Below are 18,387 nucleotides of genomic sequence, written 5' to 3' on the forward strand. Positions count from 1 at the left end.
CAAGAAGCAAGAAGGAATGTAAGTGAACCTGAACCCCCTGGCTATATGCTACTATAATAATATTGTGCCTTTTTTAGAGTTAAACAAGATGGAACCAAAGCAGTGGGCAACACTGCATGTAAATCCATAACGTAATTAAGAGTATTCTAAATGTTTTATTCAGGATCAGAGTTAAACTGCTGATTAATTTTGAACTTCAATGAGTTAAATCTACTTGTTAAGTTTTCTGGGGTAACCAGTCCAGGAATACTTATAGTAAGTACATAACTTCCAACATAGCAGAGGGAAAAATTAAACAAACAACAACCAAAAAGTCAATCCATAAAAGGCAAAAGAGGAAATTTGGAAAAAACAGCATAAATATAAAACATAAACTAGAATATAGAAGAGTATAGAAAAGTAATCACAATAAATAAACGCAAACTGTCAGGATGAATTAAAAACAAGAAGGTCCGGCTATGTTTACTTATTTTAATTTTTTTTTAAGAGAAAGTGTGAGTGTGAGTGAACAGGTGGGGTGGGAGCAGAGGGAAACTGAGAGAGAAACATAAGCAGTCTCCATGCCCAATCTGGAGGCCCAAGGCCAGGCTCAATCCCATGACCCTGATACCATGACCTGAGCTGGGATCAAGAGTCAGACGCTTAACTTACTAAGCCACCTAGGTATCCCCAGCTATGTTTTTTAATAAAGAATTTCTAGGGGTGCCTGGGTGGCTCAGTGGGCTAAAGCCTCTGCCTTCAGCTCAGGTCATGATCCCAGAGTCCTGGGATCGAGGCCCGCATTGGACTCTGGGCTCAGCAGGGAGGCTGCTTCCTCCTCTCTCTTCCTGCTGCTCTGCCTGCTTCTGATCTCTGTCAAATAAATAAATAAAATCTTTAAAAAAAAAAAAAAAGAATTTCTAAAACATAAGGACACAAAGAAATATAATTATATAAATAAAAGGTCTTACTAATATACAAATGAAAATAATTTAAGAAAAACTAGTTGTTTCATATTAAATTTTTTTCTCAATAAAATCTGCCATTCCTGCACTGATATTAATATGAGAGAGAGAAAAGAACTGAAAATGTCCAGATGCAGTGCTTCTTTTTCCCTGGTTAAGAAACTCTCTGAAATGGGGAGAACACAGTGTAACATAAAAGGCAATTCTATCAACTGATCTGTGGGAGCCCATCATGTGTTCCCTTTAGCAAAGGGGAGTCAGAAAAAAGCAATTTGGGGCGCCTGGGTGGCTCAGTGGGTTGAGCCGCTGCCTTCGGCTCAGGTCATGATCTCAGAGTCCTGGGATCGAGTCCCACATCGGGCTCTCTGCTCAGCAGGGAGCCTGCTTCCTCCTCTCTCTCTGCCTGCCTCTCTGCCTACTTGTGATCTCTGTCAAATAAATAAATAAAATCTTTAAAAAAAAAAAAAAAGCAGTTTTGTTTGTACAGAAGGTAAACCAGCCTACTCTTGAGTAGCTATAACTGATGACTCAAAGTGAGAAAAGTAATCTCCTTCAGCTCACCCTCTCACTATGCATTCACTTTTAGGACATTTCCATGGCTAATACCATCTGGCTCCAAGAGATCAGAATTCTTAGATTAAAAACTAGAATAAAAAAAAATCACCTCTAGGGTTAAAAAGAAAATACAAATTGTCTGAGGAACAGGAGAGAACTAGAATATATGCCATGGGACCCCTGAGACCAGCTGCTATGGGACAGGGGTGGGGTGGGTGGGAGCAGCATCCCAAAAGGGGTGATGTTTAGATTAAGTGAAGGCAGATCAACACAGTGAAACAGGCAAACATTCAAAAAAGATCATTATCTAAATTATGTAAATATCCCCCAGTTATTTAAGTTTGTTCACCAAGACCAGTGTCAATTGGAAGAAAATGAAAGTGGATTTTCAGATAAGATTTTTATATCTCACTCACTCCTAGTACAGTGGTTAGTGCAGAGGAGGCACTCAGAAAGATTTCCTTCTCATAAACCAAGAAGTAGATACACTGTCCATCAACAGCTGTTAATACAATTAAGACACGATTTCTTTTTTTTAATTATTTTTTTATTTTTTTATTAACATATAATGTATTATTAGCCCCAGCAGTACACGTCTGTGAATTGCCAAGTTTACACACTTCACGGCACTCACCAAGCACATACCCTCCCCAATGTCCATAACCCTACCCCCCTCCCAAACCCTCTCCACCCAGCAACCCTCAGTTTGTTTTGTGAGATTAAGAGTCTCTTATGGTTTGTCTCCCTCCCGATCCCATCTTGTTTCATTTATTCCTTTCCTACCCCCAAACCCCCCATGTTGCCTCTCAACTTCCTCATATCAGGGAGATCATATGATAATTGTCTTTCTCTGATTGACTTATTTTGCTCAGCATAATACCCTCTTATTTATTGACTTATTTTGCTCAGCATAATACCCTCTAGTTCCATCCATGTCATCGCAAAAGGTTTTTCTTTTGATGGCTGCATAGTATTCCATTAAACACACAGACACACACCCCCATCATCTTTATCCATTCCTCTGATGATAGACATCTAGGTTTCCAAAGTTTGGCTATTGTGGACATTGCTGCTATAAACATTTGGGTGCACATGCCCCTTCGGATCACTACGTTTGTATCTTTAGGGTAAATACCCAGTAGTGCGATTGCTGGGTCATGGGGTAGCTCTATTTTCAACTTTTTGGGGAACCTCCGTGCTGTTTTCCAGAGTGGCTGCACCAGCTCGCATTCCCACCAACAGTGTAGGAGGGTTCCCCTTTCGCCGCATCCTTACAAGACACAGATTTCTACTAGCAAGTTTTCCTAAAGGAAATTTTCTATTCCTCTTTTTTTTTTTTTTTAAAGATTTTATTTATTTGAAAGAGAGCAAGAGTGAGAGCACAAGCAGGATGAAGGGCAGAAGAAGCAGACTCCCCGCTGAGCAGGGAGCCCAAGGCAGCTGGATCCCAGGACCCCGGGATCCTGACCTGAGCTGAAGACACTTAACCAACTGAGGCCCCCTAAAGGAAATTTTCTATTACAGTTGGTGGCACCCTGCTTCTGGGACAGCACTCCTGAAGTGATGAGGCTGGGAACTCGGCCTCTGTGATCTGGGATTCTAGGAGTGCTTCATCACTGTCCCTCTGGAATGCTCTGGTCTCTGTCTAACATGTGCCAGTATAACACATGTTTTCTGAGATTAAAGTTTTCTATTAAAAAAAAAAAAGTTTCCTTAAAAGGAAATAGGAAGCAGAAACCTAGTTGATCAAAACTGATCATCTCTTTCTATTTCCACAGAACACCTCCTTAACTCCCCGACACCTTCAGATTTCACTGTGGCCTTAATCAGTCACCTACCAACTAGAAATGAACTAGCAGGCATGCTCCCCAAATCCATCTTCTCAGTGCCTGATGCTACCTTAAAGCTGGCAAATTTCAACAAAGTGAATTAATCTGGAAGTTGGGATAGAATAAATACAGATGCCATCTCTTCTTTGAATATAGCTATATCCCTACATGTTAAGAAAAAACATCATAAGGGGCGCCTGGGTGGCTCAGTGGGTTAAGTCTCTGCTTTCCACTCGGGTCATGATCTCGGGGTGCTGGGATCAAGCCCCTCATCGGGCTCTCTGCTAGGTGGGGAGCCTGCTTCCCCGCCCCGTCTTTGCCTGCCTCTCTGCCTACTTGTGATCTCTGTCTTTCCAATAAATAGATATAATCTTAAAAAAAAAAAGAAAGAAAGAAAGAAAGAAAGAAAGAAAGAACATCATAGAGCACCCTCTCCAAAAGACTTACCTAAAAATCATCAGGAAAGAACTAACACAATACCATGACAATCACCCCTAGGACTGGGCAATGCTATGGAGCAGGAGGGAGCACAACGTCCAAAAAGGGAGTGATATTTGGGTTAAGTGAATCAACACAATGAAATGCAGAGGCACTGAAAATATTTAACTTCCACCAATTTTTTTGAACTCTTTGTCATGAATACTCTGTTTTCAATTAAAGAGAGAAAGAGCTAGTTGGTTTTGTGTTTTTAGGTCTGTCTGCTCTTGGTGGAAGGCGTGGAAAATAAATTGGTATAAACCTTGTATAAGCAGATAGGAAAGAGGTAGGAACAATACCAAAAAATGTTAAATTTCCCCAGGAGTTATAGTATGGTAGAGAATATTTTTATATAGCACATTACTTTTAGAATACTTTTTTTAAAAGATTTTTATTTATTTGAGAAAGAGAGGGAGAGAAAGCACAAGCAGATGGAGCTGCAGGTAGAGAAAGAAGTAGGCGCCCCACTGAGCAAGGAGCCTATTGTGGGATTTGATCCCAGGACCGTGGGATTGTGACCTGAGTCAAAGGCAGACACTTAACGCACTGAGCCACTCAGGCGTCCCAAGAATATTTTTTATTTTTAAAATAAAAACAGCAAATTCTCTTTTTAAAGTTTGGGATTTAAAATTTGTTATCATTTAGCCAAATTAAACAAAACTTTATTTTTTAAACGTTTCCCAAGTAGAATGAACCTGGCTTTTGAAATTCACTATTCCTCCATAATGAGATTATATTATCTATGTATTCCTATGTTGCCCACAGGAGTAATTTTTTTTTTAAGATTTTTAATTTATTTATTTGGGAGAATGAGAGAGAACAGATGGCGTTAGAACCAAAGTTGGGGGAGGGGGCAGAGGCAGAGGGAGCAGCAGACCCCCTGCTCAGCAGGGAGCCCAGGTTGGTCTCTTCCTGAGATCATGATCTGAGCCAGGGGCAGATGCTTCATGGAGCCACCAAGGTACCCTTGCCCACAGGAGTAATTTCAATTAGATTGATCAGAAAGAGAATTAAACCCCTATTCCTACCACCCCAAAAGGACTGAATTAAAGTTTTCATCAATCCCACTTTGCCAAGTGCCCAAAGAGCTCATCACCAACTTGTATAAAATGATCAGTTTATAAATGGCTTCTTCTTTACCTAGGGTTAGTGGGCTGTGACATAAACCATTAAGTACTTAAACATAATATTAAAAGAATGTATATTCTGTTACAATAAGTGATGAATCTAAAATCTTATTTTTTAAAGATTAGGAAACTGAAGTAAAAATACATCTTAATAGCTCTTTTGAAAACTATTAAAATATCCCGTAACTGTGTACATTAGCCCACAGAACCACGACTTTTTATGAAGGTCTCAGAGCAAACCCTCACGCATTCCTCAGAACATCATCTCTGGTATATCCCCCAGGGACAGGCTGCCAGCCAGCGTAGCAGCTTAGCTGAGGGCTTCAGCTCCTGCCTTGCAAACTGGGCCACTGGGCTTGGGCCCCACCCAACCTGCCCTGGGCTGCGCACAGATCCCAGAACTGCTATCAATATTCAGACTCCCTCTGCGTGAAAGCCAGTGGGCTGTTGCTTAGCTCTAAGGAGCTTTACATACAGGGCCCCAGGAAGAGCTCACAGGTATCGGGTCAAAGACACACATACTCCGTGATTTCTCTCCTGGGGAAACGCCTGAGAGGAAGGTACGAATTAATTGACAAGGATACACACACAGAGTATTCACAGCAGCAACATTCTCAACAGCCAAAACCTGCAAGCGACCCAGATATCTATCAAGAGCAGAACAGACAAATAAATCATAATATATTATTAAAATGCAATACTACACTATAATGAAAACAAATTAGAGCCCCATAGATCATAACACAGATGCAACTCAATCAGAATGTTGAGTGAAGAACATCCTAGAAGAATGTGCAGAGCCTGATGCCATTTTTGTATCGTTCAGAAAGCAGTGTTTCACAATGTGAACATGTTCAACACTGCACTACACACTCAAGAATAGTTAAGATGCTGGGGCGCCTGGTTGGCTCACTCGGTTAAGCATCTGCCTTTGGCTCAGGTCATAATACCAGAGTCCCAGCACTGAGCCCCGTATGGGGCTTCTGGCTCAACAGAGAGCCTGCTTCTCCCCCCGCCCCTCACCCTGCCCGCGCTCTCTCTCTCTCAATTAAATATTTAAAAATAAAAAAAATTCAATAAAACAGAGAACAGTTAAGATGCTAAGTTTTATTTTCTGTGGTTTTTTTTTTTTAACCACAATATAGAAAGAGCAAGGAAACTAATTTTTTCGGTAGGGATGTTTTGTTTAGGGATGCCTGTGTGTATGCGTGCACTAAAACTACGAAGAAAAAAAAGCAAGGGAATGAAAACCACAAACTTCAGGATGAAGGGAGCTGGGGAAGAGGCAGAGAGAGAAAGGATTTTGTATCCACCTCGTGAGGCTCCATGGATGGGCGTGTATGATAGGCTCAAGGTCACAGGTATTACATAATTCGTTACGTGCACCAAACATTTTATAAGTTCAAAACCAGGGTGGGGGGGCATATGAGTGAATTTCAAGGTGCACCTGATTCCTAGACAGGGACCTTATACCAAATATTTTTTAAGCCCAGACTCTACAAAGTAAAAGGGCAGAACAAAGTGTGATCACTCAACTGGAAACAGGAAAGACAGGGTGGTGGTAATAATTTGAAAAATGCACGAAAGGCCCGTGAGGGAGAGATCATTTAGCTCGGTGGGAGCAGTGGGGGCACAACTCCCGGGTCTCCTTCCCACCCCAGTCAACACCCCACACACCAGAAGCATCTTCTTCAGTGTACTGCTCCCAGCCCCTCCCCACTTCCACTTTTCATGTAAACTATATTAACTGTAACTACTCTGATATTATAACAAGTCATTCCTAGACAATGCGGAAAGTTAAAGGGAGCTAATTTTCTACAATAAATAAAAAACTGTGTTTAACACACAGTATTTACATGAAGAATGAAGAGAAAGGAACAAATAATTCAATTCGATATGTCTTTTAAAAAATATCCTCAAGTTGTTTTTTCCCTCTGAAATATCTTGGCCAAACAGGTAAAATCCTACATTTCACATAAATATGTTAAAAACCAACTAGAGGGCAGATAACTAGAAGTCTTCACCGCCTCTACTCCCCCAACAGGCAAGTTTTAGGCATTCTGTCCACAAAGTGCTGTTTCCCAAATATGGAAGCCATAGCTAAAGCTAAAGATTATTCAGACTCAGCCCATAAGAAGCGACCTGATAAAAACCGCAAGCCATAAAGATAAACACTCATATATTACAGTGGCACTTACTGTTCAGAGTCTAAGAGGAAAAAAGAACATGTGAGAAACTGTTTCCTATAATTTCAGAACCTAGTTATAAGAATAAGGATTTCTGTAGAACAAGGAAGCAAAAAGTTTTACCCCAAAACAAGAAATTCCCAAACACAAACATCTTCTACGAGGCAGTGTAATGAAGTCATTCCCGGGAAGCAACACAGTGCTCGCAGACAGACTCCCAACACATGGAAAACAGCAGCCTTTGATTCGTGAGTCCCGTAAGAGGCTATCAGTTTCACACGTCTGCTAAAAATAAGCCAAGTATTTTTAAAACCCACCACTGACTACACGCCGTATGTCACAATTTGTTACTGAAAGCTGCCAGAAGCGCAAATAAATCCGAAGAGAAAGGAGTCACTGTGAGAAAGCCTTTGCTCCCCAACCACTTCCCACCAGGAAAAGCTGGGAAAGAAAAGGGGGGAGAGCTTGCAGAGGGACTCACATGGCTTTTCAATCTCCCCAACTTTTTAACAGCCTGGATCCACATCCTCTGGAGGACCTGAGCCGTCTTCATGGCCTCTGGGGACGCACCGGCCAGGCCACTGCCTACAGCCCAGGCTGCTCACCCATTGCCATCGCTCCCTGGGGTTACGTAAGGCGGGTACAATAGTGGCCCACATTCCCAGCAAATCCTGTTGTCATCTCGCACAGTGACACATCCATACAGCAGGGACACCGGAACGCTTTGAAAAGCACCACTTGGGAGGGAAAAAAAGAAAGCAGTGGGGATTTACACCACTTGAACAGCTTTCTTTCCCGCCCTCTCTCCCGTGCAAGGGAACGAGAGAATCGGAGCAAATATTCTTGTTAGACACAGAGAGTGACTCAGTATCGAAGTAGAAGTTACTAAACAAATAGGACATTTTGGAGCAAAACTCTGGAAATGAACATTTAGAGAAGTGTTTATTTATACAGACCCTCCCCTGCACACACACACAAAACATGTACGCTGGCTGGAAATGAACAGGTAATGTTTCAGGTAATGGAACCGCTGATATTACACAGAAATTAGAGGTCTGAAGATAAGATGTTTCACATCCTTGGAGATAAGAGGTCTGGAGGCGTGAGGAAACTTGGAGCCAACTGGGGGACAGACTGCTCCCTCAGCAGAGTCTTCTCTCTCCCTAACCTCTCTGTAAAATTAGCAGATAAAAGAGTAACAAGGAGCCGCACCAACCGTTTCTGTTTTTACCGATGGTGGGGGGTGGCGGAGAGTAAAAAGTACATTTTAGGGTTTTGGACATCTAGAAAAGGCTTCATGGGATGCCCGGGGTTTCAAGTTGGGTTTGGGATTTCGGAAGCATGGTCTTGGGGATCCAGTTGTCATTCTTGCTACTACTGTGCATGTTACACAGGGGGTCACAGCAAGCAGTCTGTTCAATGAGAACAGTGCACCCTCCGAACCGACTGATAAATATGGACCATGAGACGGAGACCACACAGAAAACAACATGAAGCAGAGGCAGAAATGGAAGGTGTAAAGGCAGATCTGCAGAGCAGTCTCTGTTCTGTCACTGAGCTGTGGCCTTGGATAATGTGTCTCCTTTTTTAAAAATGGGATAATACCTCTGCACCTCAGAGGGCCACCGTCAGTCTGAAATGAAATAACCTCTACAAAGGGCGCATGCTGAACAGCACTCAAAAAAATGTTCATGCCTTTCCTTTAAGCTTTTCACAAGCATTAGGACAGCAAAATAGAGTAGGACATGAGAAAAAGTTTGCTTCAAATCTTACACTGACAAAGGCAGGAAATACAACGATGCGTACTCAGCAGAGCTGTTGGGGGGAGGCAGGCTCCCAACACACCGCCCAGGCTCATCGGGCCCTCGGGGCAGAGGAGCACAAGAATGGAATCGAGGAGGGAAGGCGCCAGCAGCTCCCTCCTTGCCTCTGACAGTCCTTCTGAACATACTTACACTTCCCTGATGAGGAAATAAATACTTTCCCTAATTTATGCATACTGCCCAGAAGTCACAGGCATCCTACCACTTAAGAATCCCAGATTCTTGGGGCGCCTGGGTGGCTCAGTGGGTTAAGCCGCTGCCTTCGGATCAGGTCATGATCTCGGGATCCTGGGATCGAGTCCTGCATCGGGCTCTGTGCTCAGCGGGGAGCCTGCTTCCCTCTCTCTCTCTCTCTCTCCTTCTCTCTGCCTGCCTCTCCATCTACTTGTGATCTCTCTCTGTCAAATAAATAAATAAAATCTTTAAAAAAAAAAAAAAAAAAAGAATCCCAGATTCTTGTACAGTGATTTCCAGAAGTCACAGTTTCTGTCCTAATTCTTTTAATTGTGCTTTTAAAAAAATGCATAACAGAATTGCCATCTTAATCATTTCTAAGTGTACAGTTCAGTAGTGTTAAGTACTTCACATTGCTGGGCATCCAGTCTCCACGACTCATCTTGCAGGACAGAAACTCTATACCATTAAACCACTCCCCACTGCCCCCTCCTCCCAGCCCTGGTAACCACCATTATACTTTCTGTTCCTATGAATCTGGCTACTAGATATTGCATGTAAGTGGAGTCTCGCAGTGTTTGTCTTTTGTGTGGGACGTACTTCACTTAGTATAATGTGCTCCGTGGACATTCTTGTAGCATGCAACAGAATTTCCTTCCCTTTTAAGCCTAAATAATATTCCACTGTGTGTGTATCCAGCATTCTGTTGACCTAGTCATCCACGGATGGACACTTGGGTACTCTCACCTCTTGGCTATGGTGAACAGTGCTGCTGTGGAACATGGGTATGCAAATACACTATCACTAATTCTTCACTCATTCAATCAGCAAATGTTTACCAAGGGCCCCCTACTAGACTCTGAGGATGAAACGATACAGATACAGCACTGGGGGACCTGGCTGGCTCAGCTGGAAGAGCATGTCACTCTTAATCTTGGGATTGTGAGATCGAGCCCCATGTTGGGCACAGAGATTATTAAATGGATGGATGGATGGATGGATGGATGGATAAATAAAAAACATGGCCTTTAGAGATATGTCACCGCCCTCAGGAAGCCCAGCAAGAGTCAGTACCTGACGGGGGATGGGGGGGAGGTTCCCCTTAAGCAAGTGACACTGAGATAAGGTCTGAAGAATGAATGGGATTGGGGTGGGGGTGGGGTCGTGCAGGATGCCAACAACAGCACAGAGCAAAGACTCTGAGAAAGAAAAAGTGGTGTGGAGAGTGGCTTTCGGAACCTGGGCCTTTCCCTAGAAGTTGTTCTACCACGGGCATCCAAAGGACATTCTGTGGTAGAACACCTGCCTCAATGAGAAGACCTCAAGTTTAACAATTTACCTTCCCCAAGATTTCTAACCTCCACATTCATATACTTGACAAACGTTTACTAAACAGCAGCCTGTGGACTGAAAGACAAAATTACCCAAAGTCACTGTGCAGGGGAGTCACAGCAGGACAGTAAGGAGGACAGTCCACAGTAAGGACAGCTCAGCGCTGCTTACTGCCACGGCAGATGAAGATAAAGGCTCGCTGTCTGCGTTAGTGGGAGACAAGCCAAGTCCTTCCCTCACAGGAAGGATTTTAATGGGAAAAATAATAAACAAATAAACATACATTATAATCGCAAGAGCAGTAAGTGCCACAGGCTATGATACTAGAAAGCACTAATCCTAAAAAACTCGGAACCGTTCTCCAAGGAGAGGGAACAGAAGGGCAAAGGCCCCAAGGTGAGAAAGAATCTGGTTATGTTCCAGGAAGGAAGAAGGCCGCGTGGGGCCGGAGCAAGGTGACTGATGAGGTAATGGCAGTTACAAAGACCATACCCCTCTCCTGTCTCACGAAATCGGTCTTATTTTAATGGTGGTAAAGGATTTAGTAAAAATTCCAATCGCTGGGCACAATTTCAAGACGCCTATCAAAGAAGTAGGCAGGAACCACTATTTCCCAGGAAAGGCAGAAAATGAGCTCCAGTCTGTTTCCCTAAAATGATTCATTTTTTAAATTATAAACCAAGTCCTTGACTTTGGGGCAGTTGGCTGTGGTCTCTCCAAGTAAACCCTTCCTTATAACAGTAAACTAGTCAGCAATGAATTAACTCTTCAAGCAATTTTTGGTTTGCCAATAAAAATTGTCCATCATTTATTCCAGAAGTATTTCACTTTCCGATGGGATAAACAAGGCAGTCTCCCTTCACAGCTCCAGAGAGTAAGTGCTCACAGCACACACCTTAGAATGTTTACAGTTAAGAAAAAATAACATACACAAGTTATAAGAGGGATTCCTGACAGGTCCTCAGAATTCATATGATTAGATTCCAGGCCCACTGCTGAAAGGTACCGGGGTTTACTGAGGTGTTTTTTGTTGGATTTGTTTTTTTTTTTTTTTTTTTTCAAACCCATCACCCTTTATTTACCTAAGGGAAAACTTCCGTCTGCCTTAAAATAAAGAAAGAATTGGGAGACAACAATGGTATAATGGTCTGCCTGGGGACCCCACTGTTGTTTAGAAAGCAGCTCTGCTGAAATGCAAAGAGCAATGAACCTAGACTCCAAGAAGACACCTCCAACCAAGACTCTGACCCTCCAACCCACCCACGACCTTGGGAGCATGGGGAATTCTGCTGCCATTTGATACAAATAAGAAATGAGTATCACTGTCTACTTCATAGGGTGAAATGAAGCACGCTCCTGTGGAAAGCAGTCTGTTAAATCCAGGCCAGCAAACCTCAAAGTGGGAGGCAGGGTCTTCACAAATATACCTCTGGGTATACTGCCATATGGTGTTCAAGTAAGAGCTCTGCAGGCCATCCCACACACCTGGTCTGGGCTCCGCTCTCTACATGCTCTACAAGCTCTGTGACCTTAAGCAGTTCACTTGGTGAGGGTCAGTGGCCCCATCTGTAAAACAGGACACACAATGTCTACCCTGTTATAAATGTAAGGACTAAATGAAGCAGCATTTGGAAAAGCCTGGCTCAGTGCTCATCACTGAATTAGCGCCCTCAGTAAAGGTACCCACCAAAGGCACTGCAGCAACAATGTAACCAGATCACTCCCAAGTAAGAATGGCCTGTTTTCTGTCTCCTGGAAGAGTACAGTCTAGTAGTTAAGAACATATCATGGACACCGAGAGAACTGGAAGTGTATGTCCACGCAAAAACTGTACACAAATGTTCACAGCAGCATTATTTATAATAGCAAAAAAGTGAGAACAATCCAGATGACTATCAGTCGATAAACGGGTGAGCCAAACGTGGTCTATCCACACAACGGACTAGTGTCTGGCCATGAGGAATGAGGTACCAACACACGCTGTGCCATAGATGAATCTTGTAGACAATATAAGAAGCCAGACAGATGCAAATAGACAAATACTGTAAAAATTCCATTTACATAAATGTCCAGAAGAGGCAAATCCAGAGACCAAAGCAGATCAGTGGCTGCCTAGGAGTAGTTATTCAGGGAGAAATGGGGGTGATTTAACTAAAGGTATGGGAATTACTTTTTGCAGTGATAAAGATGTTCTAAAATTGATATGGTGGTGGTTGCACAAGTTTGTGAATATATTAGAAACTACTGAATTGTACACTCTTATTGTATGGTATGTGAATTATATCTCAAAAAAAGCATTTTTTTTTTTAAGGGATGCATCATGGATTCCATAATCAGAAAGTAGATATTCTGGTCTCTACTAACCACTTAACTCAAGCAAATCTCAAGCAAATTACATTAACTTGTCTTTGCTTCAGTTTCCCCAACTGTAAACCTTTCCAGGCTTGTTACGAGAATTTAAGCAGACCATGCACGTGGAGATCTCGGGGTAGTGCCTGACACAGAGTAAATGCTCCATCATTTTTAGCTATTACCAATATCATAATTATTAGATTCCTCTTACAGAAAAGACGACTTAAGTCAGAGAAGTAAAGTCACTTGCTGAAGTTCTTACAAGTATAATGTGGCAGAGAACAGATTCTAACCCAGGTCAGTGTGGCTGCAATGCCTGAATCCTTTCCACTGATAAACACTGCCTTTTTCCCTGTGCACTGATAGAGCCTTTCAGAAACTACTGTGATCAGTTCCTGGCCTTAAACCCGGAGAAAAAAAAAAGGAAGGCGGCCACAGCCGCAGCCCTGGTTGTTGGCTTGGCGCTAGACCAGCAGTGGATCCAGTCGCTCTGACAAGCCTGACACTCATTTCCAAGTAGCTGGTCTGGGTCCAGTCAACCTGGCTCAGCAGCTCTTCGGAGTCACCGCAAAACCGTGGTGACTTGGGAGGGAGAGGGTGCAGGAAGGGAACCGGGGCAGACTTCATTTCTGGCTCTTTCAATAGCCAGCCAGGTGTAAGTTCCCTGGAGCTGCACCTCTGTGAACACGTGTGTAAACCAGGGGACCCAAAACACATCATCACTGACTGAAAATTAAAAAGCGCCAGAAATTGTATCAAGTGTTCAATGACTGTTAACAATTAACCCTTCCAAAAACCCAACTCCTCCCTTTTTTACTTATGCAAATATCAGGTCTGATGAGCCATGAAACAAAGATTGACAAGCTGGACTTCACTAAAATTACAAACTTCTGCTCTGTGAATGAAAATGAAAAGACTAACCAAAAACTAGGAGAAAATACTTGCAAAGATGCCCGATAAAGAACAATTATCAGACAAATGCATACAAAAACCTCTGAAAACTCAACAGTAATAAAACTACCTGATTACAAAACAGGCCAAAGACCCACAGATGACAACTAAGTATATGAAAGATGTTTAACATACTGTGTCGTCAGGGGTACGCAAATTAAAACAAGGAGAAACCACTCTACATAGTAGAAGGGCCAAAATCTGGAACAATGACAACACCACATCAGATGAGGATGTGGAGCAGCAGGAGCTGGCCAGAATGCGGAAACGGGGCGACCACTCTGGGAAGACAGGGCAGTGGCTTCCTTAAAAACCAAACATACTCTCGGGCGGCGCCTGGCCGACTCAGTCGGTGCAGCGCGTGACTCTTGATCTCGGGGTTTTGAGTTCGAACCCCGTGCTGGGTGGAGATTATTTAAAAATAAAATCTTGGGGGCGCCTGGGTGGCTCAGTGGGTTAAGGCTCTGCCTTCCGCTCAGGTCATGATCCCAGGATCCTGGGGTCGAGCCCCGCATCGGGCTCTCTGCTCCACAGGGAGCCTGCTTCCTCCTCTCCCTCTGCCTGCCTCTCTGCCTACTTGTGATCTCTGTCAAATAAATAAATAAAATCTCTAAAATAAAAAAATAAAAAAAAAACATTTAAAAATAAAATCTTTTAAAAAAATAAACAACAACAAAAAAACCAAACATACTCATCACACAATCCAGCACTTGTGCTCCTTGGTATTTACCCAAAGGAATTATAAACTTATGTCCAAACAAAACAGATGTTTATCGCACCTTTATTGAGAACTGCCAAAACTTGGAAGTAGCCAGCATGTCCTTCGGTAGGTGAGTGGATGACTAAACATGCAACGCGTCTCAACAATGGGATATTACTGAGCACTGAAAAGAAAGAAGCTATCAAGCCATGAAGAGACATGGAAGAAACTGAACGCATCTTACTAAGTGAAAAAAGCCAGCCTGACGAGGCGGTATCTTGTTTGATTCAAACATACAGCCTTCTGGAAAAGGAAAACTATGAAAACAATAAAATGATCAGTAGTTGCCAGGGTTAGAGGGAAAGAGAGAACAGAGGCAGAGCACAGACGATTTTTTAGGGCAGTAAAAATACTCTTACGATGCCATAATGATAGATGCATGTCATTATACATTTGTCCAAATCCACGGAAGGTCCAACACCAAAAGTGAGCTGTGGACTGTGGACTTCGGGTGATAGTGATGTGTCAGTGTAGGTTCGTCAACTGTAACTCACATGCTGCTCTGGTAGGAAGTACCAATGATGGAAGGCTTTACCCTGGTAGGTCCAGGGGACAGATGGGAAATCTCTGTACCTCCCCCTCAGTCTGGCTGTGAATTTTATTTACACTGCTCTAAAAAATATATACTAAAAGAAAAAAAAAAGTGTATATATATGTATATAAATATAAGGAATTTTCACACAGTTCCACAGCTAGGAGGTGGCTGATCACAGTCTGAGTCCAAATCTGCATGAGTCCAACTTTAATAACAATATATGGGGGGGTTGGAATCAGCAGATCAGATAATTACATTTCAGACCTCTATGTTCATAGTGCTGATACACTGAGCTATGAAGTATAATTGTAATTTAAACAGACCATTCTTATTTGTAATTACACAGGAACCATTAATAAGCCAAAAAGGAAGGTGCTAATTTGGCAACAGGGACATAGCCCTGTCTACTCTATGATTTTGAATCCAACTAAGCCCATACAATATTAAAACACAGCTTCACTTTAAAAAAAAAAAAAACAAACACATATACAAACCACCACCCCATGACAGGTACCAAGATAAAGAAAATTATAAACTGCTTTGTCAAAAGACAGGTTAGAAAACCAGTTATTAGAGTGCTCAGCTAAATCCTGCTAGCAGGGTTGGCCCTAATAAAACACAGAATAACCTTTCCCTCCCAGACCCAAGGCACCATCACAGGGATGGGTCACACAGAAAAGAGTGACAACAATGCTTCCACCAGAGATCAATATCCCTAGTTAATCCCCAGAAAGCCAGTTAGCCTTACAGAGTCTGAAGTCTCAAAGCAAGCCTTTTCTATCAGAATCAGGAAATAAATGCAGGAATTTCAAAAACCTCATGTTTAGATACTGTACTGCCAACACTTGGGAGCTTATTAGAAATGCTGAATCCTGGGGCATCTGGGTGGCTCAGTGGGTTAAAGCCTCTGCCTTCGGCTCAGGTCATGATCTCAGAGTCCTGGGATCGAGCCCCACATCGGGCTCACTGCTCGGCGGGGAGCTTGCTTCCTCCTCTCCCTCTCTCTCTGCCTGCCTCTCTGCCTACTTGTGATCTTTGTCTGTCAAATAAATAAAATCTTAAAAAAAAAAAAATGAAATGCAGCTACTGCAATTAGGAAACTAAATGTTTGGGGCTCCTGGGTGGTTCAGTGAGTTAAAACCTCTGCCTTTGGTTTGGGTCATGATCCCAGCAGGCTCTCTGCTCCGTGGGGAACCTGCTTCCTCCTCTCTCTCTCTGCCTGCCTCTCTGCCTGCTTGTGATCTCTGTCAGATAAATAAATAAATAAAATCTTAAAAAAAGAAACTAAATGTTTAACTTAAAATTATAAATAGCCACATTTAGCATATAATTTATTAACCACATCCCTAGCAGTCATTTAATGTTTCTATATTTTTCTGGCTACTTTAACTAATACTGTGACAAAACTGCAATGCCTGGAGACCGCTCCGTATTTTGTAGTATTTCTGAATCGAACACCACTAACATTTCCAAGCATCTTCTTATAAACTGACCCATAATTTTTTTTTTTTTTTAAGATTTATTTGTCAGAGGGAGAGAGGAGAGAGAGAGAGCGCGCGCACAAGCAAAGGGAGAGGGAGAAGCAGATTCCCCACTGAGTAGAGAGCCCAGTGTGGGGCTTGTTTCCAGTACCCGGGGATCATGACCTGAGCCGAAGGCAGATGCTTAATCCACAGAGCCACCCAGATGCCCCCCCCCTTTTTTTGCCTTTAATGTAGATTTATTTAAATAAACCTCCTTTCTTTACAAGACACATTTTTGATACTTTGAAAACACTAGTTTAGCCAGTTCTCAATATGAGACATAATAATTTTATATTAAACCATTAATCTATGAATAAGACTTAAAAGCTTACAATTTATGGTTTGAACAGCGTATGTATTTATTATACATTTAAAATATCAAACTTGATAACTGAAAGTGTGCTTCAATGGTACATTTAGCACAGTGTGTGTCCACTGCATCTCATGGAATCAAGAGAGAAAAACAACTCTCGGTTGTACTAGAACACACTCCATTAAGGGGAGGGGGCAGCAAAGACCAGAGACAGGAAGGGGAAAGGTGAGGTTTCCTGCATCCACCTCCCACACCAAGGCAAAGTGGGAGACCAAGCCAAGCTATTAAAAATACTGAAAATGCAAATCAGCAAGCCTTACTAATGACTCTGACTTAATAATAAAACACAGATGAAACTGAATCAAGTTATACAAAAATAGTGGGCTTCTCCTACTGCTTTCTTCTCATAACAAAATATATTAAATAAATAAAAAGTTAAGATGTTTGAAACAGTTTTGTTTCTAAACTTAGAAAAAGATCTCATTCTTTAGTCTAATCTGGTGTCATTATTACATAAGCTGAGCTAAACTGAGTCCATACTATACTGTGTAGTTACCCCCCTCCCCCACTCCACACCATTCCTTTATTGGTAACATGGGAAATTTCACGTATGGGTCAACATTTCTTTAAATTCTGAAGTCAGCAATGTTGAGCTCCTCTCAGAAAAACCTCACTCTGCCTAGTAAGAGAAACTACTGGTAGAAACTGTATGCAATCTTAAAGCATAAAAAGGTACCCAAGATTTCCCTTTTGTGGAACTGGTGACGGTCAGGAAATCAGAAAAGGCCACTGCGTAGTAAAGACAAAATCCACTAGGTGGTGCAATGATGCAGAAATAAAAAGAAGAGTTTCTCTTCAAATTTAAAATTTCAAAATAAATGCCATTTAGAGGAAATTGGCAATAAAATCCTGCCACTATAGCTTTTATAAGAGGCAAGATAAATTTGCAAGTGGGGGGGCTAAAAGTAGAAATAACACTTTTATTTGTCATTCATTAACATTCTATAACACCCAACAAAGTTGCTAACCTAGCTCCGGGTGCTGTAGAATAGTCAAAGGAATTTAAGCCATCTGGAAAGCAGAAGATAGCACTTTCTAACTGTTAATCACTGGACGTAAGCAATACAGAGGAACATAATTTCCAGAAGACAGACCTACGCGACACATTATTTATCAAGCGCCTCTTTCAGAGCAGGATTTGTACTGAGCACTTGAGATTAAACAATGAGGATAACAAACACAGCCCTGTCTTCAGGGAGCTCAAAGACTAGCGAAGGTCAATGTAAATCCAAGTAAAGCTGGAAAGTGCTAGGAGGGGCAAGCACACACAGGTCTAGAACAGAAAGGTTCTGGTGTCTTCGGCAGATCAAGGAAGGCTCTCCTTCTTAGTGACTGTGGAAGTAGGGTAAGCAGCTTCCTGAGGAAGGGCAAACAAGAGACACCACATCTGGGGCACAGAGGCAGGTGGGCAAGCCTGGGACTCAGGAAGGATCTTGGTCTCCTCTG

General features: G+C 42.4%; 1 protein-coding gene and 1 long non-coding RNA gene across 9 annotated transcripts in view; one reads left to right on the forward strand and one right to left on the reverse strand.

Annotated features, from left to right (window-relative positions):
- TJP2 (tight junction protein 2) overlaps window positions 1-18,387 on the reverse strand; it is a 120,408-nt gene that overhangs the window by 40,371 nt on the left and 61,650 nt on the right. For 2 of the 8 annotated variants that reach the window (XM_032306730.1, XM_032306734.1), the window contains exon 1: window positions 7,600-7,696. The exons of the other annotated variants lie outside the window; for them this stretch is intronic. In XM_032306730.1, coding sequence (XP_032162621.1) covers window positions 7,600-7,671 — 72 coding nt within the window. In that variant the 5' untranslated portion in view covers window positions 7,672-7,696. Of the gene's footprint in view, window positions 1-7,599; window positions 7,697-18,387 lie in introns of those variants that run through there. 8 annotated transcript variants of the gene reach the window in all.
- The window catches only part of LOC116570109, an 89,448-nt gene that overhangs the window by 12,753 nt on the left and 58,308 nt on the right, over window positions 1-18,387 (forward strand). The gene's annotated exons all lie outside the window — the stretch shown is intronic.

The sequence above is a fragment of the Mustela erminea genome, chromosome 12 (assembly GCF_009829155.1).
Source record: "Mustela erminea isolate mMusErm1 chromosome 12, mMusErm1.Pri, whole genome shotgun sequence".
Classification (NCBI taxonomy): Eukaryota; Metazoa; Chordata; class Mammalia; order Carnivora; family Mustelidae; genus Mustela; species Mustela erminea.